Source organism: Narcine bancroftii, chromosome 2 (genome assembly GCF_036971445.1).
Source record: "Narcine bancroftii isolate sNarBan1 chromosome 2, sNarBan1.hap1, whole genome shotgun sequence".
NCBI classification, from domain to species: domain Eukaryota; kingdom Metazoa; phylum Chordata; class Chondrichthyes; order Torpediniformes; family Narcinidae; genus Narcine; species Narcine bancroftii.
Window position 1 is genome coordinate 185,187,975 of NC_091470.1, and position 21,838 is coordinate 185,209,812.

Genomic DNA, 21,838 nt, shown 5'->3' on the forward strand with positions numbered 1-21,838 from the left:
TTCTTATCCCTCCTTTCCTTCTGAGCCTCAGGGGCAGCCCCTGTGCCAGAGACCTGACCCCCACGATTCCTCCCTGGTAGGCTATTTTCACCCAGCAGTATCCAATGCCGAATTCCTGCTGCTGAGCGGCACTTCCACAGGGGTACTCTGCATTGGCGCTCTCCCTCCTTTCCTCACAGTCACCCAATTCCCTGACTCCTGCCTTCTAGGGGTGTCTGTCTCCCTGTAACTCCTCTCTATCACTGCCTCTGCTTCCCTTATGATCCTCAGTTCATCCAACTGCAGCTCAAGCTCCTTAACATGGTCACTCATTATATGCAATTGGATGCACCTTTTGCAGGTGTAGTCATCAGGAACAGCTGTGCAGTCTCTGATTTCCCACATCCCACAATTGGAGCATATGACTACCCCAGCTGACTCCATTTACCTCTTTTCTCAATGTATATAGGTTATTTAAAAAGAAAAACTGAACAAATAATACTAAAAGACTAACCAAAAAGGACACCTTACCACACAGGGAGCTCCTTCTTATCGAAGTCCCTCGAGCCAAAGTCCCAAGTCTCCACTCCTTCACTGCCCCACTCCTCACTGGCCGCTCCTTCCCCTTTCACTCCTTTTATAGGCCCCTTGACCAATTAACCCTGTCACTTTCACCAAGCTCCTCCTCCTCCTCCGACTCCCAGCCGAACCAAGTAGCCGAACTCCATCCGTTCCGTTGTAAGACTCACAAAAGCGATGGCCGACCAGTTGAGCTGTACACGGCTCTGTGGGACTGGCTGGGCCCAGACCTGCTGGAAATAGACAATGCTGTTCTCCTGGCAGGAAGCATGTCAGACTCCATGAGGAAAGGCGTCATCACCCTCATCTTCAAACAGAAGGGGGAGGAGGAGGAAATCAGGAATCGGAGATCCATTTCATTTCTAAATGGAGATTACAAAATCCTGTCTAAGGCTATCACCAATAGAGTCGAGTCTGTCCTGCGGCTGGTGATCCATCATGACCAGATCTGCATGGTTCCAGGCAGGAAGATCTCTGACAGCCTCACGCTGGTCAGGGGTACCATCGCCTATGTGCAGGACAGTGGGAATGGACGACTGCCTGATCAGCTTAGACCAGGAGTTTGACTGGATGTTGCACACGTACATGATGGATGCACTCTCCAAAATGGACTTTGGGGAGGGAATCTGGAATTGGATTAAACTGTTCTATACAGTTGCCTGTAGTGCAGTCCAACTCAATGGGTGGGAAACAGATAGCTTCCCCATCGTCTGGAGTTGGGCAAGGCTGCCCACTGTCTCCAGTCTTATTTATGTACTGCATAGATCCGTTTGCTGAATCCATCAGGAAGGGATGAGGACTTAAGGAGTGACATTGCCAGGGAGTGGAGGCAATCAGGTCAAGGCTTTCCTGTATATGGACGTTGTTGTATCTCAGATCGGACGCACAATCGGTCTGGAGACTGACCAGCATATGTGGGCATTTTGAGTCCACATTAAGCACCAGGGTAAACCAGGGGGGCGTGGCAAGATGGCATAGGGAACAGACGTGCCTTCCAGACCTCTCCTGACTCTGATTTATTGTTTTGTCTTTAAGTGCCGGTTAAAGTTCTTTTAAAAGTTTATAAATAATAAGAGGTGTTGGATTAGTGCCTAATGGTTTATATGCAAAAAAAGGTAAAAGAAAATATCAACAGACTGTTAAAAAACTACATTTTCCGAAATTGTCTGAGCCTACTTGTTTACAGGAAGCCAGGTCTTAACGTAGAATGGATCCAGAGGAGGACGTGCAGAGTTTGGCATTGAAGCTTCGTTTTAAGCCGGTGAGGCTCTCTGAAGGTCGCACCCAACAGCTTTCAGAACAAGGGGCTGGACGGGTGCCAGTATTTCACACAACGACCACTGTGAGTGCTGTTACTGAGGTTTTGACAGTTGAATCAGCTGGGGCGCCACCAGCTGGAGAGTTAAAGAGTTGTCATTCGACTGCTATAGTGGTGGCCCTGCAAAATGCATCTTCAATTACAACGGTTTTTCCAGACATCGATTCAGTGAAGATGATTAAAGAGATTTGGCTTAAAGATAACCCTGATCCTCAGTCTCCTGGCATTGCTGGGGGGACTTTGAGAGGGATTTTTATACGAAGTCAAACTGCTAGAAAAGATACTAAATTAAGGGAAGGGACAGAAGATCCCGTGGTCTCTAAGGAACAGCAAGACCCCATTATGCCTGAATCTACTTCTGTTGAAATGTCTGTTAAGGATCTTGAAGATAAGATATATTCTGTATCGAGTCACTTAGCTAATTTTGTGAACCTGTTTATTTCCAAGATTAATGCGATGGCGGAAGTCATTAATGGAGCTTTTAAGCTTGAAACCATTGAAAGATTTGAAATGTGTGATCAAGGTTTAATTGATGTACAGGATCAACTGCAAGATGAAAATAGAATAATTGAAACATTGCAGATCCAAAATAAAAAATTAGCAAAAAAGGTTGATTATTTGGAGAATCAATCTAGACGGAACAACGTGAAAATTGTTGGTTTGCCAGAAGGCATAGAAGGACCAGATCCAAGAAAATTTTTTACTGAATGGATTCCACGAGTGTTAGGAGAGGATAGATTCCCTGAAGGTTTAATACTGGAACGTGCTTATAGAGTTTTAAGAAGAAAATCTTTTTCAGGACAGAATCCAAGATCTGTTTTGATCCGTTGTTTAAACTATTGTGACAGAGAGACAATTTTACGTACGGCTATTAGAAATGCCCAGCAAAATCGATCTCCTTTGATGGTTCAGAATAATCCTGTTTTCTTCTATCAAGATTTGAGTCAAGAAATTATGTTTCAACGACGCGAATTTAATTCTGTGAAAGAACGGTTGTGGAAAAAAAGACATAAGGGAACATTCAGGTATTCTGTAGTACTGAAGATTTTTTAGGATGGAAATTAACCAAAGTTCTTTGACAATCTTAAAGAGGTTATGGACTTTGCTCAGTCTCTACCAATCATGCAGTTTCAGGAACGATGTAGTCCTTCAAGGTCTCCAAAGAGAGTAGAGATGTAAGGTGGGATCCAGTCTTTTAAAAGAAATGGAAGCAATGGTGACCGAAGTGGTAACGTTGATTTAAAAAAATAAATTTTTTATCTTTTTTTTTGAGAAGAGTTTAAATAGTTTAAATAATGATGATAGTTTAATGAAATGGGAGTTGGGAGAGGGAACTGGGTGGGCACTAGTTTCCAGAAGTCATCAGCTACCTGTGAGTTATCTCACACCCAATATTTTGGGGGAGTTACCGCTTTGGGCGGTTTAAACAGGAGGAGGTAGTTGTGACCTCCGACCTGTTTTTTTTTTCTTTTTAATTTTTGGGTTAAGAAGTGAAGGTTTTTTTATTATTTTTTTTTAAATAAATAATTTTTTTTAAACTCTTTTTGTTTTCTGACTGTAATTGAGAGGGAATTAGGAGGTTTTTTTCTCTCCTTTTTTCTCCTTTTTTTGGGGGGAGGTTCTCTTTTTTCTTTTTTAAGAGGATAATGTCACAGAAGATAATAAGTCAAAAATTGAGGATGTTGAATTAGATGAAGAGGAAGATGAGGGGAAAGGTGATAAGAAGAAAAAAAAGAAAATTAAGTACAAATACATTGAGGGAGAAGAGTTTAATAAAATTAAGTTAATTTCGATAGAGAATTTTGAAGATGTTATAAATGAAGAATATGGAGAATTTTATAAGAGTTTGAACTTTTTTCTTTTTTTTTCTTTTTTATATAAGGGGAGGGGAAGGGAATAAAAAGTTTATCTGATTGTTTTTCTAAGGGATGTTTTTGTTCTCGATGAATTATAAAGGAAACTTGGTATTAATGGAAATTCTGTATTTATGTATTATTAATTATGATTTTTTTGAATAACAGATATGTGGTTGATATATGATTTTAATATTTGAACTTAGTTTTAAAGTGGATTTCATTTGTTAAATACATGTATTATGTTTGATTTAAATATATGTTTAAGGGTATTATTTTAGTATTGATATTTTTTTTTGTTGTTAGTAATTTTTGTTGTTGTTAAGTTTTATCCTTTTTTTGTAAGTGGGGTTTTTTTTAATTTTATTTACAATATTGTTAATTAATTCTTCACTCTTTATTTTGGGGGGAGCATTGGACTAATTTTAAATTAGATGATTAATGTTGTGTTATAATTATTGGGGGGGTTAATTTGTGTAGTTTAATGAGGTAGTATTCTAATTTTTATTATCTTATTTTTTATTTCTTTAAATGTAATTTTTATTTTATTCATGTTATAAAATTTTAAATAAAGTTTTAAAAAAAAGCACCAGGGTAAACCAGAAGAAGAGTGAGGTAATGCTCTTCGTTAACTGACCCAATCGGTCCACTATCCCCTTCACAGTCAGATCTGATTACCTGAAGGAGTTGGGGATCTGGTTTGGAGGGGCTGAGGAGAGCAACAAGAATTGGTTGGAGCAGAACTCAAGGTCCACCAAAAATTGGGTCTGTGGGTGCAGTGTTCCCTCTTGATAATGGGGAAGAACTTGGTCATCGGGTGCAAGGAGCCCTCGGTGCTGCTGTAAGCCAGAGCAGTTTTCCGGTTCAGATTCAAGATTTTATTGTTATGTAATACAACAGAAAATGTGATATTACATGAAATTTCCTTTAGTCTACCATAAGGTAGGCAAAGATTCACTATCAGCAGAAATTGCCCAGTGCCCCTTACAAGTTAGAGAAAAGAGAGCCCCCCCCAACCCTCCCAAGTTACTGAGTATCTGTGGATTCGCCTCGAGCTCTTCCACAACCACCCAGCCTTCAATCCAAACCATCGGCAACCCAAGCTCCAGACCCAAACATCCAAAGTGATCAGGAAGCCTCCAGCGCTCTCGGCACCCTCTCATATTCCAGTTCCAATACCTGGTACCCCTTTGGCCATTCTGCAGCAACCTGGAGTGTCTCATTTTACCGCATTCACCCACAGCCTGCGTGAACACCTCATCTTGAGTCACGAGTAGCCTGCTGCCTGTGTGTTCTTCAGCCTTTAATCTGCCTCTCCTTTGCAAACGGAGCTTGATCTCCCCATTTTCTGGTGCCCCGTGCTTTGCAGGGTCTGCAACCCCTCGTGGTCACCGCCAAACAGACACTGCCATCTTGATGCCCGACTCTGCAGTTGAGGGATTTTAAAGTAAACCACTTTCGGCTCCTTTAACAGGTTATTTAAAGGCTGTACAGAGCTGAAGGCAGACAGACTGAATGGTTGGACCCCACAGGGCAGTGCTTGTCTGCACTAATGGCAGTGCTGCCGCCTTTACTTTGGGTGGGCTTCCAAGATGGATAAAGTTTGACAGGTTGCCACGTAGGCGTCGACAAACAATTTGGGAAATGTGTACCTTACGCATCAGGCAATGCGTGGAACCAAAATACAAGGACACCCTTGCCACAGTGTGCTGAGGTTTTACCTGTCCTAGATGTTGCGAAGGATGAGCTTGGCCCTGTTGCTACACAATGTCCCAGTTAGATGGACTTTGCCACACCACCTATCATTCATGGAAAAGTTCTTCCAGAGCAACATCTATGACCACAAGGCCATCAGGCAGTGGTCAATATGGAACACACTGCAGACACAGAGACAAGGACTATATGGATCCAGTGAGATGGTTCTCTGAGCAAACCGACCAGGTCATCTGGCAGAATGCCTCACAAACTAGCACCAGGTCTTGGCCTGGCTGGGGGTGAGAGGGGCCCTCCCAATCAGATCCTTCCTGTACAATTGGAACATCACCCTCCATGCACTTGCCCTTGAGATGGCTGCAATGGAGTGGAGACTGTCGCCCATAATAGAGGATCTCCCAGGACGAGACTATTCCATTGCACTTTGGGTGTGCTGACATCTGCGAGGTCCCCAATGCAGGATACACGACTGCAAAATTTGTGGTAGTGGGGCACTGCGTTCATGCTCTCCCCTGATTCTCGAAAGGCAGAGTGGTGTACAGCAAGGTTGGAGACTTCTGCAAACACCGGCAATGAGTGCCCTACATTGCTGGAGGAGCTCTCCCCTGACTTTCAGTGCAAAGACAGAACCGGTTCACAGTGAATTTAGGAGCCTGTTGGACACTAAAACAAGCCCCAGCACTGACTCCAGCAATGAATAGCCAGGGATTGGTGGAGGGGCTCAGTTGGATCAGACAAGCACGTACCTATATCATCAGTTATCAGGCAGAGCCACAGAACATGGAAGCAGAACTACACCCTGGCACAATGTGTTTTGCCTGACACCCTGGCATGTTTGTGTTTTGCACTTACACTCTGACACGATTGTGTGTGGCCTGACACCCTGTCACATTTGTGTGTTGCATTTCACCTGGCAATGTGTGCTGCATTACACCCCAGTGCATTTGTGGGTTGCACTACACCCTGGTGCATTTGTTGAACCATACCCTGGGACGGTTGTATGTTGGATTACACCCAGCGTATTTGTGTGTTGCACTATGCCCTGCTGCCATCAGATTCTGAATGATCCTTGAATTTTTATTTTTATTTTGTACAGTGGTTTATATAAATGTTTGCCCTGTGATCCTACTGCAAAACAACAAATTTTGTAATATTTTCATGAAAATAAATTCTGTGATTCTGAATATTGTAAAGGTTGGATAGAGTAGACGTGGAAAAGACATTTCCAATCGTGAGAGAGTCTGAGACCAGGCTTGGGCAAGGTGTAGTACCTGTTTAGCCTCCCAATCAGGGTCACGTGAAGCCATGGATTGTACATGGCGAATGTTGTTTGCAAGCAGATTCTACAAATTGGAATTTATGGTTGGAAAACTAAAAACGCTGGGCAGATGGGCACTGCAACTGAAGAAGGCAATGGGAAGCCCCGAAGGAGGCAACAACTACAATTCAGAGGGTCAGAGACTGTGACGGATGGGGGGAAAATGATCGCCCGTGCCAAACAGCAAGGCTCCTGAATGATGATGAGAAATTTAAAAGAATTTGTATTGCTGGGTAAATGCCAGTGGAATTGATAAATATTTTGAACATCCGGTATGTAAATAGTGTGAAAATCTCAGTCATGTGATTTTTTTTGCAGCGTGTGAGTTTTACATCGCCCTGCCCCTTACAAACATCTCTTTAATGCTGTGCCACAGGTTCTAATGTCTCCACCAGCTGAAGCTCGGATAAACACCACTGCACTTCCTTTGGGTTCTCTAGAAGATTCCCTGGTCCGGAAGACCACAACCTAGTTTGTAGTTGGTAAATTGTGAAAATACATCTCCTGTTGTCATATAGGAAGATAAAGAAAGCAGCGCCCTTTGACACAAACAGCCACAAAACATGGGAGCAGAAATAGGCCATTCAGCTCATCAAATCTGTCCCAGCATTCAATCGTGCTGATCTGCTCTCCCACTCAGTCCTACTGTCTGGCCTTAAAATGGAACATTTCAGCACTTGTACCAACCCAAAATACCTACCCTCCCTATCTCATAAACACAATTTTGCTTTCATCCATGGACCTGTCTTGAGAGTCTCTTAAATGCTCGTATTGTTCAGGCCTCTACCACCACTCCTGGCAATGCATTCCAGACACCCACAACTCCATACACTCCTCTCCACCACATTTGATGCCCTGGCTAATCAAGAACCTATCAATCTCTGCTTAAGTGCACCCAACGACACTGCCTCCACAACCCCCTGTGGCAACAAATTCCGCAGATTCACCCCCCTCTGGCTGAAGAAATTCTTCCGCATCTCTGTTTCCAAGCAGACGCCTTTCAATCGTGAAGTTGTACCCTCATATCCTGGACTCCCCCACCAGAAGAAACAACCTTTCTACATGTACTCTGTCTACACATTTCAACATTTGAAGTGTTTCATTGAGGTCCCACCCTCATTCACTTAAATTCCAACGAGGGCAGGTCAAAAACTGTCAAACACTCCTCATATAATGACTCATTCCCGGAATCATCCTTGTGAACCTCTTCTGAACCTTCTTTAATGTCAGCATATAAATGAGGAACTCGAAACTGCTCAAAATACTCTGAGGTCTCACTAGTGCCTTATGAAGCCTCACCATCACATTCCTGCTCTCATGTATTATTCCTCTTGAACCCCAGCACTGCATTTGCCTTTTTCACCACTGACTCAACCTATAAGTTTCCCTTCAGGCCATCCTGCATGAGGACTGGAGGTGATCTGTAACTCGAAGGATGGGTTCAACAGTGGCAACCCTGGGCAGGACAGAGTCACAGCAGATTGGATGTCGGGTGGAGTTCATAACAAAAGATTTAATTTCCTTATACCTTAAATGTAATACTTTTTTGATTGTACATTATTATATTTATTTAATTATTGCTTTATACCCAACGAAGGGCCCAGGAACAAAACGTTGGTCAAACTTTAGTTCCTGAGGACATTGCCTGACCTGCTGAGTTTCTCCAGCACATTTGTGTAGTGCACTCAACCCCAGTGTCGGTCTGCAGACTCTCTTGTTTAACTGAGTTTCATTTCCTGAGATGTGTTCCAAGAGTTTCATAATGAAACTGTCTGGGATGTGATTGGATGACGTTGGACAAAGCTTTTCTGACTTGTAGCTCAGCCAGCAAGATTACCGCGTCGCTATTTCAGCAACAGGTTCGAATCCGGCACTGTCTGTAAGGAGCTTCTACGTTCTCCCCGTGCCTGTGTGGGTTTTCTCTGAGTGCAAAACATACGGGGCTTGTAGGTTTTTTGGGCAGCATGGGTTTCATGGGCCGGAAGGGGCTGTTACCATGCTGTATGTCTAATTAAAAAAAAAAATCAGTATAAGCTGCAGGAAGAGATAAGGGATCAAAGAGAGTTAAATGTTAATCCTGTAACAGTCCATGTTTCAGAATCACCTTATTCACACAGGTGTTACTCCAGTACTTTCTACAGGGAAAGTCTGACAGAAGTCTGACAAGATTCCTTGTCTCAGTTCCTCCCCTGCGGCTCTCTGATCCACGGGCAATTCATGGGGACACATACAGAGTCAGTCGTCCAGGACTGCTGGAAGACCATCATCTTGGTGAAAGGTGCACTTTGGTCTACTGAAACCTGTTGGTCTTTCAGCACATGGAGATGTCAGTGAGGGAACAGTGCCAACAGGCACATTCTAGGCTACAGGAGTACGTGCTGAGGGACACACTGAGGCTTAGTGCATGAGGGACCACAGTCTAGAGTCCTCCCATTACCTGGCATTGGGGAGCTGAGACTGAGGGGAAGTCCCAACAATAACAAAGGGGGGAGTAATGACAAGGTACTACAGTGGTGGTAATGGGCTATGGAGAGAACAAATGTAATAATGTACATTCATGGGAATGTCAAGTCAAGTTTATTGTCCTCGGTACAAAACACACAGACACACAACCAGACGTAGCACACATACAAACAATACATACGCAGGACAAGTATTTTATCTATACAAATAAATTTTTTAAAGTTTTGTTTTGTACAAATGAGAGTCTCAGAGGGTCAGTGTGAGCAGTTTCTTTGGTCGTTCAGCATTCTTACTGCCCGTGGGAAGAAGCTGCTGCTCAGCCTGGTGGTACTGGCTCTGATCCTCCTGTATCTCTTCCCCAACAGGGGCAGCTGAAAGATCTGAGGCTTGGTGTAGCTAACATGGCACTGTGGGGAAGGTCAACAGTCTAGAGTCCTCCCAATACCGGGCACTGAGGGGAAGTCCCTCAAACAGTGGGGGGGGGGGGGGGGGGCGGGGAAGAAGCGACAAGGTACGACAGTGGTGGTAATGGTGTAGTTAGAGAACAAATGTAACAATGTACATTAATAGGAATGTGTGGATATGGGACTGAAAAGAATAGTGTTCTTTTTGTAAATTATCATGAATAAAGTCTATTTTTAAAATAAAAAATAACAAAGGATACTAAGGGACAAAATTGGTCCTCTTGATGATCAGAGTAGTTGGCTTTGTATGGAGCCAAGAGGTGGGGAGAATCTGAAATTTTTTCGTGTCAGCATTTACTTCAGAAAACTACACAGAGTCAAGGGAAGTTAGAAAAACAAACAGTGATGTCATGGAACCCATACAGATTAAAGAGGAGGAGCTGCTTGCTGTCTGAAAGCAAATAAGGGTGGACAAATCTCCAGGGCCTTACAAGATATTCCCTGGGATCTTGAGCAAGGTTAGTGTATAGATTGCAGGGGCTCTGCAGAAATATTTAAAATGTCCTTAGCCACGGGTGAGGTGCTGGAGGACTGGAGGGTAGCTCATGTTTTTCCGTCGTTTAAAAAGGCTCCAAAAGTAACCCTGGAAATGACAGGCTAATGAGCCTGACATCAGTTGGAGGTAACCTGTAGGAAGGTGATCTAAGAGATTGGATGTACAAGTATTTGGACAGCCAAGCACTGATTAGGGATAGTCAAAATGGATTTATGTGTGGTAGGTCATGTTTAACCAATCTTATAGCATTTTATGAGGAGGTTACCAGAAAAGTTGATGAAGGAAAGGCTGTGGACTTTAATTAGGGGCTTGTCAAGGTCCCATGTGGGAGGTTAGTCAGGAAGGTGAGGTATTAAACTGGATTCGCCACTGGCTGGATGAGAGAGTGGTAGTGGGTGACGGCTTCTCAGACTGGAGGCCTGTGACTAGTGGTGGGCCTCAAGGATCGGTGCTGGGACCATTGTTGTTTGTTGTCTCTATCAATGATCTGGATGATAATGTGGTGAATTCGATCAACAAGTTTGCAGATGACACAAAAGATTGGAGGTGTGGATGGCGAGGAGGGCTTTCAAAGCTTGCAGAGGTATCTGGACCGGCTGGAAAAATGGCCGATGGAATTTAATGTAGACAAGTGTAAGGTGTTGCATTTTGGATGGATATACACTGGAAACTGGGCACTAAGGAGGGCGATAGAACAGAGAGACAGGGTGTAAAGTGAACTTTTGGCACATTGAACGTCATAAATCAAAGTATTGCGTATGGGAGTTGGGATGTCATGGTAAAGTATTAGAAATTGCAAGGCCAAATTTGGAGGATTGTGTGCAGTTTTGGTCACCTAACTACAGGAAAGATATCAATAAGATTGAAAGAGTGCAGAGAAGACTTACTAGGATGTTGCCCGGACTTCAGGAACTGAGTTACAGGGAAAGGTTAACCAGGTTAGGAGGTTACGTTAATTCCTTGGAGCGTAGAAGAATGAGGGGAGATTTGATAGAGTTATTCAAAATGAAGGGTATATATAAATGCAAGTAGGCTTTTCCCCACTGAGATGAGGTCAGAATCAGAATTTATTGTCATGAACAAGTCACAATATCTGTGGTTTTGTGGCAGCATCACAGGGCAAACATTTCTAAAAACTACCTTACAAAAATAAAATAGTGCAAGAAAAAGACTCTTGGCAGCGGGGAAGAAACTGTCTTTGAGCTGCTGAGTGCTCGTCTTCAGCTCCTGTACCCTTTTTCCGAAGATAGCAGAGGGCATGGCCTGGGTGGTGGGGGTCCTTGAAGATAAAGTCTGCTTTTTTAAGACACCACCTTATGTAGATGTCCTCGATGGAGTGAAGTCTGGTGCTTGTGATGTCACAGGCCGAGTTAACAACCCTCTGGAGTTTATTCTTGTCCTGAGGGTTTCCGCCTCCATACCAGATAGTGATGCAACCAGCCAGAACACTCTCCACGGTACACCTGTAGAAGATTTTGAGAGTCTTTGGTGACATATTGAATCTCCTCAAACACCTCGCAAAGTGTAGCTGCTGGCGAGCCTTCATGATTGCACCGACATGGAGGCTCCAGGACAGATCCTCAGAGATATGATCCTCAGAGGTGAGACACAAATCAGAGGACATGGGTTAAGGGTGAGAGGGGGAAAGGGGGAACAAAACAGCATCTAATAGCCTAAATACACTGGAGATTGTCTGATCTCGGAAGCTAAGCAAGCTCAGGACTAATCAATACTTGGAGGGGAGACCGCCTAGGAACACCAAGTGCTGTAGGTTTCTGTGAGGGGTGCTGGACAAAGTGGCGACTCTCTGTCTGCTTTACAGTAGGCCAGTGGTTTTCAAGCTGCCCCCTAAACTCACATTCCACCTTAAGCAATCCCTATGCCATCAGTGCTCTGTGATTAGTAAAGGATTGCTTAAGGTGGGGTGTGAGTGGGAAGGGAAGGTTGAGAATCACTGCCCGAGACCCAATTGTTACTGAAATATTTTGTTGAGAAAAATGGTCATAGGCCCATTTCCTTTGCACATAACAAGTCAATTAGTTATGATTAAAACTGATGTTTCCTTCCACTCACATATCATCTTAAGCAATCCCACAGAGCACTTATGGCATAGGGAATACTTAAGGTGGAATGTGAGTTTAGGGGGCAGTTTGAAAACCACTGCAGTAGGTAAAAGTTAAAAGATTTCATGTACGTTACATTCTAAAAGTGACTAGTGGAACATTTAATACCTTTAACTGGGGGAACTTCTTCACGCAGAGAGTGTGCAAGGAGCTGCCAGCTGAAGTGGTGAATGCGGGCTCAGTTTTTAACACTTCAGATGAATTTGGACAGGATGGGAGAGGTATGGACTGGCTGCTGATCAGTGGGACTCAGCAGAATAATAGATATGCACACACCAGAAGGGCTGAGGGGCCTATTGCCCTACCAATCAACCGACAGAGAGTCATGATGGATAAGCTTTAAAGCAAGGGTGGCCAAACTGTGGTTTGCGGGCCATGTGCGGCTCTTTGCCACATGATGTGCGGCTCGTAGATGAGACAGGCATTGTACAAGCCTGTGCTCACAACGGTATGTTAGTGGGCTTGGCTTCTGATTTAAAATTTGGTATGTATACTGTATATACATATGTAATAGTTTCTTTGGCTTGGCTTCGCGGACGAAGATTTATAGAGGGGGTAAATGTCCACATCAGCTGCAGACTCGTTTGTGGCTGACAAGTCCGATGCGGGACAGGCAGACACGGTTGCAGCGGTTGCAGGGGAAAATTGGTTGGTTGGGGTTGGGTGTTGGGTTTTTCCTCCTTTGTCTTTCGTCAGTGAGTTAATACCATGTAAAAGGTCAAACCCACCCATTTTTGGCCCTGGCAACCCACCCATCCAAGCTCCCAACGCCCCCTGCTGCCCACCCACCCGATCTCCCGACACCCCAAACATAGACCTACCACCCGGTCCAGATCTCCCGTCACTTTGAAGGACACATCGACCAAGTAGAGCATTAGATGGAAGCGGAACTTTAATCAAGCAAGTCTCCATAAACGCCAGAGGGTTGTTAACTTGGCCTGTGACATCACAAGCCCCAGACTTCACTCCATCAACATAAGATGGTGTCTTAAAAAAGCGGCCTTGCCTCTCGCCAGGAAGGTCAGGAGTATTCAGTAGGTGGTTGTCTCACCTTTATTAGAGTAAGAGGCCACAGGTGATGAAATGGCAGGTGCACAGATCAAAACAAAAGTCGTGAGTGTGTAATAGTCAATCCCCTACATTTTACCCTAGAAATTAGTCCACAAATTTCTTCTATTACACGAGTATATACAGTAGGTCTACTTGTTGATTATTGAGACTAAAAGTAGTTTAAAAAATACGTGCATGAACAAATATGATTGCATACATAGACTTCTTGCTGCTTATAGAAAGTTTTTATAATAAACTATGTAAGAGCACAAATGTAATATATTTTCATGTCTTGCAGCTCTCAAACATCTGAAATTGATCATAAGTTTGGTTGTCCCTGCCTTAAAGTGTCAGCATGTTTGAATATGTGATTACAGACACAATGATAATTAAAAGATTTATAACAAATATGTACATCAAACTGCAAGAGAAAGAGAATGAGGAAAGAAGCTGTAAACCCAAACAAAAATGGGAATGAGATCTAAACATAAAGATAAAGAATGAAACATGGGAAAAGCTATGCTCCGGAACTATGAGAAATACAATAAACACGAGGTTACGCATGATACAATATAATTGGTTGCACAGGCCATACACCACACCCCAAAAGTTAAATAAATGGGACCCAACAGTATCAGATAGATGTTTTCGCTGTAAGAAGGAGACGGGAACAACAGTACATGCAATCTGAGCATGTGAGAAAGTGGAAAAGTTTTGGGAAGATCAAAGTCAGGTATTAAACAAAATCACAAAAAGCAACAAACCAAAAAATTCAGAGATCTTTCTTCTAAGTAATATAAGAAGTAAAGAACTTGGCCTCGATTTGGATGGAGCACAAAAAAGATTTATTATGATAGCCTTAGCTGTAGCAAAAAAAATGTATTATGTCAACCTGGAAATCAGAAGAGAGCCTGAAAGTACAGCAATGGCACATGGAAATGAATAAATGTATTCCATTGGAAAAAATAACAATTTAAGAAATAAGATCACAGAATTCAAACAAATTTGGGAACGGTACATGGAACACAACAGAGAAGTCCTACCGCAGACCTCAAATGACAGAAGGAGAAGAAAACGAAATGAACTGACCCAGTGTGTAAAAGTAGATGACACAATTTTCTTGTTTATTTTCATTGTGTGAGGACATTGTTTAATGGGTTTAATGTATCCTATATGTTGAAGGTTGAGTGGGTGGGGAGGGGGATGGGAAGGGGGAGGGAGGGGGATGGGAAGGGGGAGGGAGGGGGATGGGAAGGGGGAGGGAGGGGGATGGGAAGGGGGAGGGAGGGGGATGGGAAGGGGGAGGGAGGGGGATGGGAAGGGGGAGGGAGGGGGATGGGAAGGGGGAGGGAGGGGGATGGGAAGGGGGAGGGAGGGGGATGGGAAGGGGGAGGGAGGGGGATGGGAAGGGGGAGGGAGGGGGATGGGAAGGGGGAGGGAGGGGGATGGGAAGGGGGAGGGAGGGGGATGGGAAGGGGGAGGGAGGGGGATGGGAAGGGGGAGGGAGGGGGGAGAAAATGACACTGTATATTCAAGAGGGAAATGTTTGTGTGTATTTTGGTCAATATGATTCATAGAATGAAAAATAAAACATTTAAACTAAAAGTGCCAGCATGTTGCTGGTATCTAGGAGGGAGGTGCTGTCACAGGTTCAGGGGGGTGGGCCAGCCCATGCACCTAGCTGCACACGACCGTTTTGCCCAACAAGGTTGAAACTGATCAAGGGACGAGAGTCGCCTTCCTCACCCTCCCAGGGCGGGACCGCCAGAGATGGGCGGGCCAGGGCGTGGACCAGAACCAGGAAGTGCTCGGGCCATGGCTGCTTGCAGAGAGCTGGATGAGAGCTGGGCGGAGGAGGCGACGTGCCCCATCTGCCTGGATTTCTTCAGCAGCCCGGTGTCGCTGGCGTGCGGCCACAACTTCTGCCGCGGCTGCATCAGTCGGTGCGCCGACACGCAGCGGCCGCGCTGCTGCCCCGAGTGCCGGCGGGAGTTGGCTGACGTGCCCACGGCCGTGAACTGGGCACTGGCGAGTCTGGCGGAGAAAGCCCAGGCTGCGGCCACGAGTCGGACCGCGAAGGGGCGGCCGCTTCTGTGCGGGGAGCATGGCGAGAAGGTGAAACTGTTCTGCGACACGGACAAGGCGCTGATTTGCCTGGTCTGCAGAGATGCGCTGGAGCACAAGACTCACAACTTCATGCCCATTAAAGAAGCGGTGGGCGTCTACAAGGTTGGGAATGGTTGCATGCTCTTGGGCCAGCAGTCTGAGGGGTGCAGGCAGAGTAGATGCAAGCTGACTCTTGTAAATACAGACCAGAGTGAAGGGGGAACCACACACAGACAGCGTGGAATATGCTGAAGACAGGCTCAATTCTCACATTGCAAAAGAATCTGGATAGGCCCATGGATGGGAGGGGGCAGGTCAGTGGGACTAAGCAGAAATTGAAGGGTCCTGTCTCTGTGCTGAATGTCCTCTTGATTCATTCCCCACCCCAGGAGCAGTTGAAATCTGGCATTGACGATGGGAGGGGGGGGGGGGGGGGGTGGAGGTCAGTGGGACTAAGGGGAAATAGAATGGTTGGGCACTGACGAGAAGGCTCCTGTCTCTGTGCTGAATGTCCTCTTGATTCATTCCCCACCCCAGGAGTAGTTGAAATCAGGCATCGACGATGGGAGGGGGTGGATCAGTGGGACAAAGGGGAAATAGAATGGTTGAGCACCGACGAGAAGGGTCCTGTCTCTGTGCTGAATGTCCTCTTCATTCATTACCCAACCCAGGAGCAGTTGAAATCTGGCATTGACTCGCTGACAAGGAAGAAAGCAGAATTTCAGGAAATGGAACGGAAGCAGATACACAAGATTGCAACTATTAAGGTAAGGAAAAGCTCCACTGTCTTGGGGCCGTGGTTTTTCGACACTAACGTAACGATGTTTGGGTTCAATTTTCAAAAACAAAAAGGGAGACGCTCGCAACCTGGAGTCTCGCCTCGCGTCTGAATTCGCTGAAGTGCACCAGATTCTCAAGAAGAAAGAGCAGTGCTTGATCAAAGGCCTGCAACAGGAGGAGAAGAGGATTGTCAGCATTGTCGAGGGCAATCTGAAAGAAATTCAAGAGCATTTGGTCTTCATTCAGAAGAAGCTCTCTCACCTGCAGAAGCAGATGGACCAGAAGAACGGGGTGACCTTCCTGAAGGTGAGGAAGTGAGTTTGTGTGTGAATGCAACTCACCCTGTAAAGGAGCTGTTTGTAAGGAGTGTGGATGTTTGGGAGGCAGTGATGGATGGTCCAAAGAGGACCATGTTAATTTGTTATCAGAGTGAGAGATGAGGGCTGTAGAACTGGTGAGTGTGTTTCCGACCCACTGAAACATTCCCAAGTAAATCAGAGTCTCAGAACACTGACTGTCAAGATCAAGATTTAATTTATTATCATAATAATAAAACAATTATATCAAACAAAATTTATTTTTGCTGCTGCAAGGCAGACGGATTTGCCACCAGCAGGAACTGCTTAAGTACCACTTACAGTCGGAGGAAGTAGCAAAAGAGAGTCCCCCCCAGAGTCACCGAGTGTCCGTAGATTCGCCTCCAGTGCTTCTGCAGCCCCACAGAGTTCAGTTCTTTCCCCCCCACCCCCCCCCCCCCCGAGCTCTAGATCCAAAAACCCCTCCCCGACACAGGGACCCTTCAACACCTTCTCGCGTCCTGGTACTCCTCCAGCCAGTTCGAACTGGTCTCTCGCAGTCTGCAGCCCGGCACGAGCCTCCCAACAGCAGTCTCCAGGAGCCTGCAGCTTCTGGGGGTTCCTCACCTCGAGTCACCAGCGGCCCCACCGCATGCACTGGTCCCTCAGCCACAGAGCTCCCTCACTGTCTCTGCAGGTCACCTCCTTTGCTTTTCCTTCTCAGACTGGGGTGGGGGGGAGGGGTGGTGTTCTTTCCGACCTCTGCTGCCCTGTTCCAGTCCTCGTCTTCCCCGGAGTCTGTACCCATTAATAGGTGCTGCCATCTTGGGCGCAGACCCTCAGAGGTGAGATTTTAAATAAAACCCCCCCATTCAAAGCCCGTGTGGAAACTATGGCAGTCAACTGGTCGTCTGGACCCCGCGGGACCGCTGCATCTCCACCCCCTTACTCGCACAAATACGGTTCCCCAACTTGCACAGATGTGGCATGCCCTGCTGAATATTCCCTGCATTTTATCTTTCATGAACCATGGGATCAAGTTCGAGGCCTGAGCTAATTTTTTTCCAAAAAATACTTTATTCATGATAAATTCATCATGAATTAGTTAAAATTGGATTGTGAAGGATCATGGCTGTCACGTTCCACTACCTGGTCGGAAGACGGACCACCTGCCAATCAAGGTTTAGCCCGGCCCACCCACTTAGTGCACACCTTGCCGTTGGACAAACTCAGCAAATCTTGCAGCGTCCATAGAAGGCAAAGATTGTACAACCTACGTTCCAGGCCTGAGCCCTGCTCCAAGGCCGGCTATTTCACATTTTCATGCCTCTCAGTTAATTCTGGTTTCTATCTTTGATTATTTCAGGAAGGAATTTCTCAGAAACGAAGGTAGGACAAGTTCATTGTGATACTTTATACAATTTGGATGACTATTTACGATGAAATGGTAACCAGCTGATGAAATGTTATAGCTTTTCTGAAATAGGGCAGGGAGTGTCGGTGGTAGGAGGCAACCTGTCACTGGAAAATGTCAAGTGCACGTTACCATTTGCAGTGTGGAGAGAACTGTTGGGAGATATTAAATCAGGTAAAGATTTGGCATACTTCGCTGAAGGTGATTTTTCAAATGTGAGACTGGCAGCTGATTTGAAAAAGAAAACGCTGACCTGCTTATTCTGGTGACGTCAGCGCTTGTGCACGTGTCACCGGGCAGCCAACATCCGAACATCTGGCAGTACCACCAGTGAATGCGTGATGCTTCATTGCAGAGGCGAGAACCACCCCCCCCCCCAAATTGCAGGGTTGGCGATTTAATGGGTCAATCCCCCTGCGATTTGAAGGGTGCTTCCAGCAGCTTTGCCCCAGTAAATCGCACTTGGGACCCAGGAGCTGCAGTTTGAAAGGGGGCTACTGTCTCCTTTAGATGCTGAAAAGACCAGCTGAGTTCCTTCAGCATTTCGGTGTGTTTGCTACAATCACAGCATCTGCAGGCAAAACTTTCCCACCATCAAGATCATCTTTGTAGAATGTTGCCTTTGGAGAGTCCTTAAATTAATCTCTGATTGAGTCAGATGGTGGAGGGGTGTCCACTGTTCCTGAACCTGATGCTGTGAGTCTTGTGGCACCGACACCTCTTTCCTGCTGGCAGCAGCAAGAACAGTGTGATGTGGATCCTTGATGTTTCCTGCTGCTCTCCGATGGCAGCATTCACTGTAGATATTCTCGATGGTGGGGAAGATTTTGCCTGTGATATCCTGGGCTGTGTCCGCTACCTATTGCAGGGCTTTCTGCGCAGGGATATAGGTGTCCCTGGACCAGACTGTGATACAGCCGGTCAGCCCATTTTCTGCCACACATCAGTAGAAATTTCCCAGAGTCATTCCAAACCTCCACAAGCTTCCGAGGAAGTAGAGGTGCTGATGTGCTTTCTTCATGATGCCATTTGTGTGCTGGAAAGGTTCTCTGGGATAGTGACTCCCGGGAATTTAAATTGGCTGAAGTGAACTAAGCTCTTGAGGTCCTGCATCTTAAACTTCTGCCTACCTCACAGAACCCCTCTCCAGTCAGCTGCCTGAGCTGTGCTATAGGAAACCCCTGGAAGATTCACAATTTGTCTAAACCCGTGATCTTATTCCCACACCGATATCTGTCCATGGCCCCATACACTGCTAAATTGAGGCCACCTGAAAACTGGAGGACCAACATCTTGTATTCCCTAACCTGATGATATTAACATCAAGTTCTGCAGTTTCCATTAACCCCCTTCCTGAGTCTCTCTCTCTCTCTCTCCCTATCCCTCTGTTCCTTTCCTCCAGTTCCCCAATCCTTTCCCTTCCCATTCAGAGAGCAACCCCTTCCTCATCTCCAGCATGTTTGTGTGTTCCAGTATCCGTAGACTTCCCTGAATAACATAATAATCTGTGCAATACACAAACATGCTGGAGAAAGCAGGTCACACAGTATCTATGGGACTACAATCACAGTGTCGGGAGACTTCTCACCTTCCGCATTCAAACGGACTCACTAATCCTGTGTTTCTTCCCCAGCCTCTGTGACCTTGGACACCGACACGGCCCATCCAGAACTCGAGATATCCATGGATCTGAGGAGTGTGAGATGGACTGGAGTCAGGAGGAATCTCCACAACAGCAGGAAGAGGTTTATTGAGCAGTTTAATGCACTGGGTGTGAAGGGATTCACCTCAGGAAGACACTACTGGGAGGTGGAGGTGGCAGGGAATCGGGGCTGGAGTCTGGGAGTTGCTGCAGAGTCTGTGGAGAGGAAAGGACGAGCCGAGCTGACCCCAGAGAATGGATTCTGGAGCATCGAGCGATACCGTCAGGCAGTTTACACCAGCAGCTCTTCTCAATCCCCTCTCACTTCCGGTCCCATCCCCGGGACGGTGGGAGTTTATCTCAGTTACGAGTCCGGGACCGTTTCATTTTACTGCGCTGACACCAAGTCCCATCTCCACACCTTCACTGGGAATAAATTCACAGGGAAAGTTTATCCTTTCTTCCACACTGGGGATGGAAACTGGCTGAGAATCTGCTCCGGTTCTGTAAAAAAAAAAGGGGTCGGGTCCCAGGACTGGCATCTGGAGTGGGGTTGTGGGACAGGAACCCCATTGGCAACAGGTCCAGCACTGAATGGGTGTTTAGACCATGAAATAAAGGAGTAGAAATAGGCCGTTCAGCCCATCGAGTCTGCCCTGCCATTCCATCATTCTCCCACTCAGCCCCACTGCCCGGCCATCTCCCCAAAACCTTTGATAATCTTTAATCCCCAAATAATGCATTACAAACCCTGAACTGGGCCTGGAAATGATATGAGTGGAAATAAAATATGCATGGGAAGAGTAAAACTGCCCTTCCTTGCTTGTTGAACGAAGAGTGTGAGGATGGGAGACAAGATGGCATTTGGTGTAGATCGAGAAGGAGATGAAAGTAATGACTTGCACCACACCTTGATAAAGGACTCGGGCCCGAAATACAATTTTTAAAAAATTTAATTTAAAGCATGGTAGAAACCAATTCCGGCCATTTCAACCATTACAACCCATTTACACCCAAATTAACCTACAATCCCCCTGTACGTTTCTGAAGAGTGGGAGGAAATTGGAGATCTGGTGGAAGTGCACACAGACACAGGGAGAACGTAGAAATATACGAAACTTGCAGTACCGTGTGACAGATTGTTATATTTTATATTGTATGTAGATATGTTTTAAATGCGATAAATTGTGGTGGGGGGGGGGGATGGTTTAATGTAGGTCACACACAGACACAAACACTTCACAACGCAAATTTCATTTAAAATGCCAGAGCTCTGCTCAAGCCAGATGGTCCAGGTGCCTTTGAAAAACTTTGAAAAATGCCTTTAAATATTTCACAAGTAGGTGTTAATTGGACCTGCTGTGGAGTATTGGATCATTGATTTAGAAAGCAGCAGTTGAATGGATTTGGAAGATTGGGTCTGGAGCCGCAGTCTTTCTAAGAGGGTCATGTGGTTTTCTGAGAGAGAGAGAGATAATACAGTTCAGCAGCAGCAGCTGGGACTGGAACAGGACAAGCTGGCAAGTTCGTGGAAAAATCCCGTTTGAAAGACGAGTTGTAAGTTCTTAGTTCAGCCTGGTCAAAGCCCTTATGGTCCATACAAGAGGAGAGGGCTGGGTGTATAATATTTCACCTGAGATAAGGGACTCTGTGGTGTCCTGAAAGAGAATGGTCATCATTTGGAAAACCCTGATGGGGCAAGTTTCTTTGGCAAGACACGGAAGTGGCTGATTGGAAGGAATCAGTTTGTGTCCAACAAGCAACAAATCTCTCTCTGAAAAACAACAGGAACCTTCCTGAGCGGTAACTACCTTTCAAGCACCAAAGCCTGGTGAAATTCACAAATGTTAAATTCTGTGCACAGTATAAGAATTGCCTGATATCAGTGAACAAGGTTCATAAATGTTAAATTCTGTGCACAGTATAAGAATCGCCTGATACCAGTGAACAAGGTTCATAAAGGTTAAATTCTGTGCACAGTATAAGAATTGCCTGATACCAATGAACTTTGGGGAGTGAGATTGGACTGTGAATCAAAGAACTTTTCTGAACTTGTACACATGTGCAGTTAGGATTAAAAGGGGGTTAAGTTAATAGTAATATAAAGTGTGATCTTGTTTTCATGTTGAAATATGATTAAAAGTAACTTGTTTAAGTAACCATTTGTCTTGTTGAATGCTGGGTTTTGGGGTTCTCTGAGCCTGTCACAACAGTACAGGCCCTCCGGCCCACAAAGTTGTGCCG

At 45.5% G+C, this 21,838-nt stretch overlaps 1 protein-coding gene across 1 annotated transcript; it reads left to right on the top strand.

Moving 5' to 3' along the window:
* The first annotated feature begins 15,111 nt into the window (after positions 1 to 15,111).
* Positions 15,112 to 21,753, top strand: LOC138754767 (zinc-binding protein A33-like). The gene is given in 7 exon segments (XM_069919560.1): positions 15,112 to 15,585; positions 16,134 to 16,229; positions 16,315 to 16,548; positions 17,905 to 17,927; positions 18,011 to 18,126; positions 19,586 to 20,109; positions 20,112 to 21,753. Coding segments are annotated over 7 exon segments (1,548 nt in total). The 5' UTR covers positions 15,112 to 15,126; the 3' UTR covers positions 20,208 to 21,753.
* Positions 21,754 to 21,838: the final 85 nt, after the last annotated feature.